The 11,970-nt window shown below is 37.9% G+C and overlaps 3 protein-coding genes across 3 annotated transcripts; all 3 read left to right on the forward strand.

Moving 5' to 3' along the window:
• Positions 1–4,890: 4,890 nt before the first annotated feature.
• On the forward strand, positions 4,891–5,675 carry LOC106748294. The gene is made up of 4 exons (XM_014626685.1): positions 4,891–5,034; positions 5,176–5,295; positions 5,445–5,562; positions 5,668–5,675. Exons 1-4 carry the CDS (start codon positions 4,891–4,893, stop codon positions 5,673–5,675), a joined length of 390 nt encoding a protein of 129 aa, XP_014482171.1.
• Positions 5,676–5,974: 299 nt separating this feature from the next.
• On the forward strand, positions 5,975–8,129 carry LOC106748295. The gene is made up of 6 exons (XM_014626686.1): positions 5,975–5,991; positions 6,323–6,436; positions 6,529–6,619; positions 6,939–7,084; positions 7,847–7,979; positions 8,079–8,129. Exons 1-6 carry the CDS (start codon positions 5,975–5,977, stop codon positions 8,127–8,129), a joined length of 552 nt encoding a protein of 183 aa, XP_014482172.1.
• A 1,063-nt stretch (positions 8,130–9,192) lies between these two features.
• LOC106748296 lies at positions 9,193–11,835 on the forward strand. Its single transcript, XM_014626687.1, has 8 exons — positions 9,193–9,336; positions 9,418–9,537; positions 9,703–9,820; positions 9,920–10,181; positions 10,825–10,840; positions 10,915–11,057; positions 11,361–11,493; positions 11,668–11,835. The coding sequence occupies exons 1-8, from the start codon at positions 9,193–9,195 to the stop codon at positions 11,716–11,718; spliced, it is 987 nt and encodes a 328-aa protein (XP_014482173.1). The 3' UTR covers positions 11,719–11,835.
• Positions 11,836–11,970: the final 135 nt, after the last annotated feature.

The following is an 11,970-nucleotide window of genomic DNA, read 5'->3' on the forward strand; positions in this document are numbered from 1 at the left end:
TCGGCATGGCCCGCTACTGCTCCATGACAACGCTCGGCCGCACACATCGCACAAAACAATTGCGAAACTGAACGAACTGGAATATGAAGTTTTGCAGCATCCACCATATTCACCGGATCTCTCGCCGACCGATTTTCATTTTTTCAAGCATTTAGAGCTGTTTTTAAGAGGCAAACACCATGAAAATGAAGACAGTCTAAAAAACTCGATATCAGAGTTTATTAATTCTAAAGACCAAAATTTTTTTAAGACAGGCATCTACGCTTTAAAATCTCGTTGGGAGAAGTGTATTGAAGCGAATGGAGCATACTTTGATTGAATAAACAGCTTTTGAAGAAAGATATACAGTTTTATACAATCACTTAAGAATCCGACATTTCATATGCACCAACCTAATAATTTCGGGTGTCGGAAATCATACGCATATACATGCCCATGCACACAGCTCTTCTTTCTATTACGTCGCGTTTCAATATTAAATGTTACTGTTTCTTCGGATTTTTAACATCATAAGAAAAGGATCATTTTTAATAAACGCGATAAACATAAGTGACATTGTATAAGCTAATCTATTTATAAATTTACTTATCTTACGCGTCGCGTTTATTACGAAATAACGCATTCGCTTACCCTTTCACTCACGCTTTGATAATCATTCATTTTCATTTCTGAACATCTTCGAGGTCTAATACGGATTATACGGACATTATCAATGATGTACGGACGACGGTTTGGGACGCATTGACGCGCGGATCGCCGATACGTAGGCGTCGCGCGCTATTACACATGCGCGAACTCAAAGTACAAACGGGGAAAGATAACGATGCCGTTATTTCGCCATTAAGGGAAATGAGCCATTTCGATAGAATTCCAGTAATTTGCGGGGGTATCGCTTCATTTCGTCAATAGAAGGGACGCTACAATGACCCTCAGATCGTGTAGAGCGAGCAAGCGCTATACTCTCTCTCTCTCTCTCTCTCTTCAACATCAAGAAATAATGTTATTATCGTTTTCACCGTTTCTCTACGACGCGATCGTTACTTACGGTGCGTTCGAGGAAATACGAACAATGAATAATGCAGATTTAAAAGAAGTGGCAAGGTCCACCGCCGGACGATTCGGCTGCAAACGTACGCCGATCGTCCAGCTGAAATGGGCCTGCTCTGGAATCGATACTATAGAGTGAATCGAATATTTCTATCGCCGATTGGCCTGTGGCCACACGGACATCGTAAGCTGAAGCCAATTCAGGCGATGGTCTCCGTCGTTATCCTGGTGTCCTCCGTGGTTACGCAGGTAACAGCACGGCCGGGAACTGAATTCCATAAAAAGGGCCGCTCTTCGTCGACTTAAATATTTATTTACCGCCTTTTAACCGTCACAATATGAGATTAAATGAGACATTGTCGACGTGACCGTAAAGAAGACATGATTACAAAAATATACATGAAATGTTTCTTTTCAGTTATTAAAGCTTTTCACCACAGAATACGATATCGACTTTGTCCTCACCAATCTCGCGCTCGCCGTACCGTCAATGATTTATATCGTCAAGTACCAAACATTTTACTCACAAGCGAATCGAGTAAGATAAATTTCTTATACCAAGCGTTTAATTGCACAAGTGCACACAAATGTATTGTTTTATTGTTTTATTAAAATACGCAATAATGCCATGTAACTTGAAAAGATAGCGCAATCTATCTCGTGTTGTTTTTCTCTTATTAATTTAAAACCATAGTTGATCAAACTGATGGAACTAATTCAAGATGACTGGAACTCGCTAACGGGTGAGGAGGAAATTCACATTCTTCAAAAATATACGGATGTGGCAAGAAAATTCGTCATTGTGTTTACGTGTAAGAAAACGGAATTGACATTGTCTGCGCGATGAATATCCGATTTATCGTGTTATATATTAGGAACGCAGAAATTAATCTGTTTAACTGTCTTTCTCTTTCAGTCATACTTTGCTCGGTGATAATCTGCTTCATCTTACTTTGTTTTCTACCGAATATTCTCGACTTTGTAGCACCGTTAAACGAGTCCCGTTCACGGAAGCTTCCGTTCTTAGCGGAATACTTTGTAGACCAGCAGAAATACTTTAATTCCATTCTAACGCACATGATTGTGGCCGTCGTTGTTGATACATTCGTATTTGTGGGAACGGAAACTATATCATTCGTGCATGTATATCATATGCTCGGCATGTTCAAGATTGTTAGGTAAAATCGAAAAATTCAGAAATATAACTAAATGCAATATTATTAATACATTCGTTATTGCACAGAAAAAAATTAGCTCCCATCGCTAAATACTAGTTATCTATTTAATACCGCTGAAATTCAGTTACCAGGCCTGGTTCTTAACTATGGGGGCTAATCCTTTTTTCCTGTGTAGGTTTTATTTTGGAGAACTCCATAAATCACCTCGTATTATTTTTGTTTACCTAATTGTGTAAAATATATTTAGTTTGATCACGTAAGCATAAAAAAAGAATTCTTATGCATGTCTGATCTACACAATAAATAACTAATTTTTAAATAAAATTTTTACATTTTCCTTGTGTAATCAGAGAGAACATAATAATAGTGAAATATACTGAAATATACTGAAAATACATATTCCAGTGCTTTTTACATACTTTCCACTCTAGTACAGCGGATTTGATTTTTGTCCCAGTTATCGGGTGAAACACGCGTTCGACGAAAACACTGATCTGACTTCAAGAATAGAATGGAATATCGTACATGCGCGAATAATCGCCGCCATTGAAGTTCATCAAAGAGCCATTCGGTTAAGTTCATAGAAGAATAATTATCGTTGTATTCAAAAGCGCGAGTTGGTCGCATTAAACGCCATGTATTTTGCAATATTTAAAGACGAATATTTTTCATATTATAGATTTTTCGATTACTTCACGACGACGCTTAAAGCGTCCACTTTCGTCGTACTTTGCCTTGGTGTGGCGTCGATTAGCATTAATTTGTATCGTGTGAGTGTTTGTACAAATATATTTATGTGTCCAATTAACGTTTCAATATGCAAATCTTCGTAGAAATAGTTCTTCGGTGATTCTCGACAAATCTGTATACAAATATTAAGAATAACTGTAACATTATTTGATCGAGCCGAGAGCATTTATTGCATCACGCTGTACAATAAAAATAAAATGTTTAGATCGCAATCGTGGAAATAAAGGGCAGAAACAGGAATGGCGTTGCTATATTCACAGTGTTCCTCTCTTGTCAATTCTACTACATGTTCCTAGGTAATTACGTAGGCCAGAAAATAATAGATCACAGCATGCATATTTTCAATGAAACGCAAGTATCATACAAATTTTGTATGTTAGTTCCCAACATAAAAATCTTAGAGATAATACAATCTTAACATATCGTTGACTGGTCACGAGAAAATTTGTATTCTGCTAGTCGGACATTGTCAGCTGATCCACGTGTTATCTCGCACTTTAGTTATAGTTTATGAAGGAATAGTCGAAAACAAAGACTTGACAATGTTAAAATTAGCCATTCAACAATATGTTAATATAGTACAATTTCAAAAATAACGAAATGTTAACATTATTCGGAATTTAAAGATAAATCTATCATTTCATCTTGTTTTGAAAACATTGGCGTTCCTTCTGTCGAATGAAAGCTCAACATTTTTTGTGCACGGTTTCAGATACGACATTCCATGGTATGAAGCCCCGGTGCAAACGCAGAAACTATTGTTATTTATAATGCAGAGAAGTATGCGGAGCTGTAAATTTGTATTAGGCGGAGTATATACCGTGTCGATGGAAGGTTTCGCAACGGTAAGGTCCGCGTTTACGCGACATCCATCGTATCAGGTATCCTCGTCGTAGTGGAATCTTTATGGCGAACGATACGAAACACTATATATATTTTTTCAGCTCTCGAGTATGTCAATGACTTATTTCACGGTATTGTGCTCTATACAATAATCGAATAGAGACGAATATTCATGGATAGTGACTGTACTGCAGAGTTGTAAACGTGCTATGTATGTGTGCAATAACTAATTATAACGAATTAATTACTATAATTTTTTTCATACTGTCCAATACATTATCGTTAATGTAAACGTAGGGATATAACAAAGAAAATTTGAATAGCTGCGAGAGAATATATATATCTGACATGGAATTAAAAAATGTATCGAATAGAATCTCAAATAGAAAATAGAATTATTCAGCTCATACCTTGTGCTATAATATGATGTGTGAAATATATAATTCACGTCCCAAAATAGAAACTGAAGGAAGCTTCGCAATAAAAACAACAGATATGCGCGAAAGGTAAAGTTGATAGTTGGCGACGCGATTGTTACAATTGTAAATTATAATTACTGTGTTCGTTTACGTTTGCCGAAACGAACATCTCACATTGTCATCGACGACTCCATCGAATGACCAGAGAAAATGAAACGCGTGCTGCCAGAGAAGATGTTGCCCTTATGACGATTCAAATGAGAATGAAACGTGCGTAGGCGGCATGGAGGTCCCTTCGCTACTGCGCTTGCGTCACTTGTAGCCCGGAGGGGATAAAAAATATCGCCTTTAGCCTCAATACATGCAATTTAAGCAAATTAGGGTGCAATCTCTTTTTTCTTCTCCTAAGTGTCACAGAGGGGAAAATATCTATATACCGTGCGTGTGAGCTAATGAAATTTTTCTGGGCAGAAGAATATAGGAATAGAAGGAGCGAGGGAAGCGTTTTAGTATTTTCGAGTAATAACTACAACGCGACTCTAACTGTGGGAAATAGGAGAAAGTCCGAATGCTTAATAAAATATGTGGGGAACGCTTAAAAGAATTCATTTAAAAGCGCGAGCAGATAAACGGATCTAGATCATCGAACGAACATGGAATTCGTTGGAGACCGTTACTACAATTTGAATCGTATGCTGCTACGCTCTATAGGTTTGTGGCCGTATCAGAATCCGAAAATGATGAAGTTTCAACGAGTCATTTCTACCGTCATTCTCGTCTCCTCTATCATTGTCCAGGTAAATCATTTTTATGCGCAATCAAACAGATTTATTATTTCGACAGAATAAAGCCACGAATCTCGGCCCCAATAGAATAATGTATTAAATAATACTGCAATATTAGCAAGATATTTTCTGGACGAAACAAACTGTTTTCAGTTATTGAAATTTGTCACGACCGAGTACAGCTTGGATCTTCTGCTCAAAGTTCTCTCGTTTACAACACCTTGCATGGTGTTCGTTTTAAAGTATATTTCCTTTTGCCTCGGTGCGGAATCAGTAAGTCCAGCTACATCATGGGATTTATGTTTCACATAGAGGGAATATGAAGAGTGTATTATTCGCGCGATACAGCGTTCCTTATTGTATCCACCGGATCAACCTATCCGCGTTTTATGCTGAATTAATTGAATTTCAAAACTCCTCAGGTGAGAAATCTCATGGAGAACGTCGTGAACGAATGGAATATTTTGAGAACCGAGGTCGAGCTCGAAATTATAAAGAAACAGTCCGATCTTGGACGATTTTATACGGTGTTCTTCACACGTGAGAAACGACTTTTCACTTGCTTTCCCCTTTTCGTGCTAATCTCCGTAATTTCCCGACGAGTTTCGTTCTGTACTCTCGTCTAATTGTACGGAATGAGTGTAGTTAATTGACTGTATTTGTGAGAAAAGAGATACGTGAAAATTATTATTTTGTCGTACTTTTAGTGGGCGTGTACTCCGCTTTGTTTGTTTATATGTTGGTTCAGTTAGCGCCAATCTTTCTCGACGTCGTAGCACCGCGAAACGTAACGCGATTGCGCAAAATACCGATCGCCGCGGAATACTTTGCCGATCAGCAGGAGTATTATCTGCTAATTCTATTACACATCAACATGGTAGCCTTCGTAGGATTCACCACCGTTATGTCCACCGAGTCTTTGTTCATAGCGTATATCCGACATGCTATAGGAATGTTCGAAATTGCCAGGTAAACGCTGAATTAAATCGGATCTTTTTCCTAAATTTTTAATTTCAATCATAAGAACGCTCGACTAAGTAAATGAAATGAACAATTAAATACGTTATGTATTTAATTTTAATAGTTTTTGATATATTTAATATAATGTATAAGTTTTTTTAATATAATTGTATTTTCATATTATACGACGAAAATGATCTTTTTTTTTGTCATTTAAAATAATGAATTTAATGGTAATTTAATAATTGAATTAGTATGCGGAAAAGAAAGAAATAATTTGAAAAATTAAAAATGTCAGTTTTGATTTGCGCGTAATAAAATGATAATGTTCGCTTCCCAGTTACAGAATAGAGCACGCTTTTGATGAAATATTGGGCATGAACGTGACGAGGAAATGTTGTTCGTACTGCACGAAAATAATAAACGCCGTGAGCATGCAGAGAAGAGCTATCATGTCGGTACATTTTAAAGAATACAACCGTTGAATAAACAAAGAATAAACCGTTGTACAACTTGCAGTTTCAAAGAATATTTCTTTCGTTCAAGATTCACCGAGTTTCTAAGGTCCAGCTTCGCTATTTCGTACGTTTTCCTGATCTCTTTAGGAGTGGTCTCCCTGTCTGTTAATATGTTGCGCGTAAGTGTGTCGTTTCGGGGTAACTTCGATAAGCTGCGTAAAACTAATTGACCTGGCGAGATTGTACACAGAGAAAATATTGTAGTGAAAATTATCACAAAATTTCGTGATGCTCGACCATATCGAAATTATGGGCTGGAATTATGACGTATCTTGTAATCTTTAGTAACGTGTTTTATTCTACACGTCACTAAAGATTACAACACACGTAATAATTTTAATCATAATTCTGGTATGGTTCAACATTACAAAATTTCGTAATAATTTTTACTACAATATTTTCTCCGTGTAGAGAGGTAACTTTTCTATTCGCTTACAGCTTTTCTTGGCTACGCAATATTTGAGCGATTTTGAGGAATTGATCATCGCCACGCTATTCGTCCTCGGTCATATCTATTACATATTTTTGGGTAATTACACTGGCCAGAAGCTGATAGACTACAGCATGGGTATGTTCTACAAAATGTGAGCATTTTATAAAACGATCTACGTAAACATTTCCATTCCGCAACATTTGTTTGTCAAGTTCAATTTCGAATAGACGACACGCACTTTAACACGTTGAATGCCGCGACACCGGTAATCGACATTATGACACTACTATGCATTAATAAGTTACGCGTAAAGCACAATTGATAGCATTTGAAAAATCGATTGCACGGCAAATAGAGAGCTAATGAAACGAGATATCAATGATACACGCGTTTCAAATTGCATTTATGTGTTGCACAGCGATACTTGTGGTTATTCAATTACCGGTGAAGCCTTTGGACCATAAACGGAAATCAAAGCGGCAGTCGACGTGTTGAAAAAATTGCACAGGAATGTCGAATTTTTAAGAAGTGCATAGAAGAAAAAGTGCTGGATTCAAGTAAATGTTACTCCAATATACCTTGGCAAATTTTGGATTAAATAAATTTTAAATAAATTTACTCGGTACAAGTAAATATGTTACTCGAATATGGAAAAAGTGCTACATTTAAGTGATATTTACTTAAGTAAAAATTTACTAAAAAATATTGGAGTAATTGTTTCTTTGAATCTAACACTTCTTTTCTGTATTAACGCATCGTGACACGACTACTCTTCAGAAATAATGTTTTAAAAATTGCAAAGAGAGTGCATATCGAAGAGAGAATGTAGAAAATAGCTTCTTTTCACATGCGATTATACGTAAATATCGTAAATTAGGCGATAAATATCTCATTGGTGTGAACATGCTTATAGATACGAGTCACAATGGTATGTCGCTCCGTTACACGCGCAGAAATTGTTGCTATTCATGATGCAAAGGAGCATCAAAAGTATCTCCATTCGTTTGGGAGGTATTTTCGTTCCTTCATTGGAAGGTTTCGCGACGGTAAGTAAAACCGCTCCTACTCGAAATTTAATGTTTCGTTCTCATCTCTCTTCTTCTCCGTTTTTTCTTTATGTGTCTGTGATAAGTTTCTCATTTCAGATTACCAGCATGTCACTTTCGTACTTCACGGTAATTCGTGCCGTTCAATAATAACGTCGGGCGTTGCGAGTATAAAGTTTTAATCGCACTCGACAATGTGCACTCGCACTCAATGTAAAGAACGCGAAGCACGTTCGATTGCGAATCAACGATGAATGATTGAACTTTAATAAATCACACCAATCTGCAAATGTTAATGAGAATTGACTAAACGTATTTTCAGTAAACATTCTGTCGTTGATCCACTCTGTTTTTTTTTTTGTCGTTTTTCTCTTTTTGTTGCTAACTACGACGAGCGGGGATTAATTAACTCTGGGAATAACACCCGTGATTTTGAAATAACATCGTAGCTCTTTCAAGCCTGCATGACGAAAAATTTTTTGAACATCGCGACTAGAGGTAATAAATATTTTCTTAAATCTGTGGCTTTTCACGAAAACAATAATTTATTCTACATTTAAATAAAAGAATTTAGATTTAAATAAATATGTTATTAGCACCCATGGTGACTTTTCTTTATAGCTGAACATTAATTCAAAACATTTACACGCACATCGAAGCGTGTGAAGTGTACGTGCGAGATTCTCACGCTTCGATGTGCGTAAATTTGTTAAACTAGTGCAACCAGTTCGGCTATAAAAAAGTAGATCATTTATCCGTGCGCTTGCACGACACGTTCTCTCGTATAACGGTAATATATTGCGATGAGGTTAAGTTAGTATCTAACGGAAAAGACGCAAAACGTACTTGGGGATCAGGATTTCCCTCCGTGACCGATGAGAGGGAACCGTCCTGCGCGAGGAATCGGGGCGAACTGAGACGCATGAGCACATTCGCGCTTGCGCGCAGCGGAAACCAGGGTAATACGGTCGTTTGTCGCGAAAGAACGAAGCGTCATTTCGATATTTTGCACTCTTTTTCTCCCTCTGCCCGAAAAATTATCCATTCACGGCCATTACCGGCCGTTATTTCGATGCATTATCGTACGGCAAAACTTTCCGAAGAAGTCATAAGGTGCGGGTGAAAAAGAGAAAAATATCCGCAGCGGAAGAACGCGAAGAATATCTCGCTCACGGGAAAGAGGTGTGCAGTCGTATTTTCGCCGGCGCTCAAGATGGAGTTCAGCGGAGAACGATATTATAAAATCAACAAGATTCTTCTCAACGGCCTCGGACTGTGGCCACATCGGGAGGGGAAACGTGCGCGAATTAAGCCGATACTCATTGACGCGACACTCTTCTACGCTATATTCGCTCAGGTATCCCGTCTTCGACGAGCGGTGTTCGTGAGATAACGTTGAACAGATGTACGCTCGAATCAATAGAATTATCGTTTACAGCTGTGCCCGTTGATCAGTACGGAATACGATGTAAACCTGCTTCTTAAGGTCCTCTCGAATATCCTGCCTGCTCTCATCTTCACCATAAATTACAATGCTTATTACATTCTAGCCACGAAGGTGAGTCGCACTTTCACGTTTGATTTCGTCCTCTCGAATATACCGAAGCTCTCGTCCCCGATGGCGTAATAATTCCTTACGTTCATAATCACCGCTCTGTCCGCCGGCAAAAGGGAGAACGAAGAAAAGTTTGGCTCTTCTTAATAATTAATCTTACGTACACAGATCCAGTTATTGATGGAGCTAGTGCGAAAAGATTGGAACGCGTTGGACGACAAGAGAGAGATCGAGATAAAGGACAAACACGCTCGCATAATGCACACTTGCACGATCGCTTTTATATGTAAGACAAAGAGAGACGTTTACTGCGCGGGAGTGTCTTTTAATGCGTAGAATTGCTACGCGAGAGAATTATACGAGGTATGAATTCGACGTTTTACAGTGGCCGTCTGTATCGGCAATCCACCCTTCGACTTTATGGAAGCCTCGCCCCTTATACTCGATTGGCTCGTACCGCTTAACGAGTCTCGACCGCGTCATTTATACATGTTAACTGAATATTTCGTCGATCCTGAAAGGTATTTCCCTCTCATACTGATACACGAGATTATAACCGTCCTGATCGGGTTTTTCGTTATTGCGTCTACCGGAGCGATAACTCTCGTTTACGTGGAGCACTTTTGCGCGATGATGAAGATCGTCAGGTAAGAAAATCCACCGTGATCGAATTGTCGAATTTAGCTGATTGCACAACTAAGCAAGAGGTATCGCAGCTTTCGTATAGAACAGACGTTAGGAAAGAATGTGCTGCAAAAATCCACTGCGCAGGCCGAGCGAATAATATGCAGCAGGATAAGTCATGCTGTAGATTTGCATCAAAAAACCCTCAAGTGCGTATCACGTTTTTAAGTCATGAGGGAACAGTAAGTACAGCCGTCTCTTAGGCAACAATGGATATTGCGACTCGAATTCTTCCGCAGCAGCAAGTTAGGCTTAGGCAAATTCGCGATCCGTCCATCGTTCCGCGTATTACATTTAATATCTGCTTATCAACTACAAAGATACGTCTTGTAATGTTATACGTCGAGATTTTTCACTGGTTTTACACAAATTTGACGGAATTTGCACTATTAATGTAGAATTAAAATTTCGACTCGGATTAAAATGCAAAAAGATTATATGGATATTATAAAATTATCTAGTTCTATATGGATATTATAAAATTGTCCAGTATTAAAATAGCGAGATTATTCACACTTCTCTCTTTTGAAGGTTCTTCGATTTCTTTCTGTCAATTTTTGCAACGCCATTTTGTATTATAACTATACTTGGTGTTGTTTCCATTAGCATTAATTTATGTCTGGTAAGTGTGAGAACATATTGAAGTTTGGATACACGCTAAGCGATGGAAAATTACATCAAAGCATAACGTTGCAGCTGCTTCAACTGTTGAATATGAAGAACTTACCAGACTTACTAGCAATGTTCGTAATTTTAATCATTGAAATTTGTTATATGTTTATAGCGAATTATATGGGACAAATAATAATCGATCACAGCGAGGACGTTCATAATACAACGTGAGTACATCACAACAACTCAATCGTAATATATTTATGTACGAAATTTCAGTGAATAGCAAAAATCTGAGACTTAAAAACATAAACATGCGAAAGTAGAAATATGAATCCCGAGGCAGTTACGCTTAAGTAGAGATATCGATATCACATAATCGCCGGTGATTACATTATTATAAAAATAGATATAAATATCGGAGGGAGAGAAGGTATCAGTTAATTAAGCGGGTGAACTTTATGTATAATCAAATATATGAGATTATTCGTATTACATTCACGCAATAAACATCGATTGAAACATTGCAGATGCAACATTTTGTGGTATAACGCTCCGTTAAAATCGCCAAAGTTGCTACTATTTCTAATGCATAGAACGATAAAACAAGTGAAGCCAGTTGTCGGTAAGCTGTTTGTGGCGTCGTTGGAAGGTTTCGCCACGGTAACGCACACAGCATTAGTCGAAAACGGGGCTTGTAAATCACTTCGAATACGAAAATTTATTGTCGGCACCTAAATCTCCATTGAGACCTCAGCTTTCGCATAATTTTCCATATTTCACGATTTGCGCGCCATGATATTGTCAAGCCCTATTATCCTGTCGATATTATTTCAGCTGTCCACTACGTCGCTATCTTACTTCACAATAATTTATTCTCTCCAATAGCGATAACATATCGTGCTGACACTTCTATTTATGATCATCGTGCGAGAGGAGTTTCGAACACTAGTAGTAATTCATCGAGGACCATCGTAGATACGAAATCGTCAGACATATTATAACTTATTGACATTTTTAATAAATAGACATAATTGTTCGCAGCATCTCGAGAATTATCTTTTCATTGAGCTTTTTACCAGCGACTTCTCATAAAAACCGCGTGCACAGCATCGTTCTATAGAACATTGGTTCGCCCGT

This window comes from Dinoponera quadriceps, unplaced genomic scaffold (assembly GCF_001313825.1).
Source record: "Dinoponera quadriceps isolate SergipeBrazil2010 unplaced genomic scaffold, ASM131382v1 scaffold2792, whole genome shotgun sequence".
Lineage (NCBI taxonomy): Eukaryota > Metazoa > Arthropoda > Insecta > Hymenoptera > Formicidae > Dinoponera > Dinoponera quadriceps.

Coding starts and splice junctions, on each gene's coding strand:
- LOC106748294 (XM_014626685.1), top strand. CDS start 4,891: ATGGAATTCGTTGGAGACCGTTACTACAATTTGAATCGTATGCTGCTA. Junction 5,035..5,175: donor TCTCCTCTATCATTGTCCAG/GTAAATCATTTT, acceptor AACTGTTTTCAG/TTATTGAAATTTGTCACGAC. Junction 5,296..5,444: donor TTTGCCTCGGTGCGGAATCA/GTAAGTCCAGCT, acceptor AAAACTCCTCAG/GTGAGAAATCTCATGGAGAA.
- LOC106748295 (XM_014626686.1), top strand. Junction 6,620..6,938: donor TGTCTGTTAATATGTTGCGC/GTAAGTGTGTCG, acceptor ATTCGCTTACAG/CTTTTCTTGGCTACGCAATA. Junction 7,085..7,846: donor ATGGGTATGTTCTACAAAAT/GTGAGCATTTTA, acceptor ACATGCTTATAG/ATACGAGTCACAATGGTATG.
- LOC106748296 (XM_014626687.1), top strand. CDS start 9,193: ATGGAGTTCAGCGGAGAACGATATTATAAAATCAACAAGATTCTTCTC. Junction 9,538..9,702: donor ATTACATTCTAGCCACGAAG/GTGAGTCGCACT, acceptor TTACGTACACAG/ATCCAGTTATTGATGGAGCT. Junction 9,821..9,919: donor TTGCACGATCGCTTTTATAT/GTAAGACAAAGA, acceptor GACGTTTTACAG/TGGCCGTCTGTATCGGCAAT.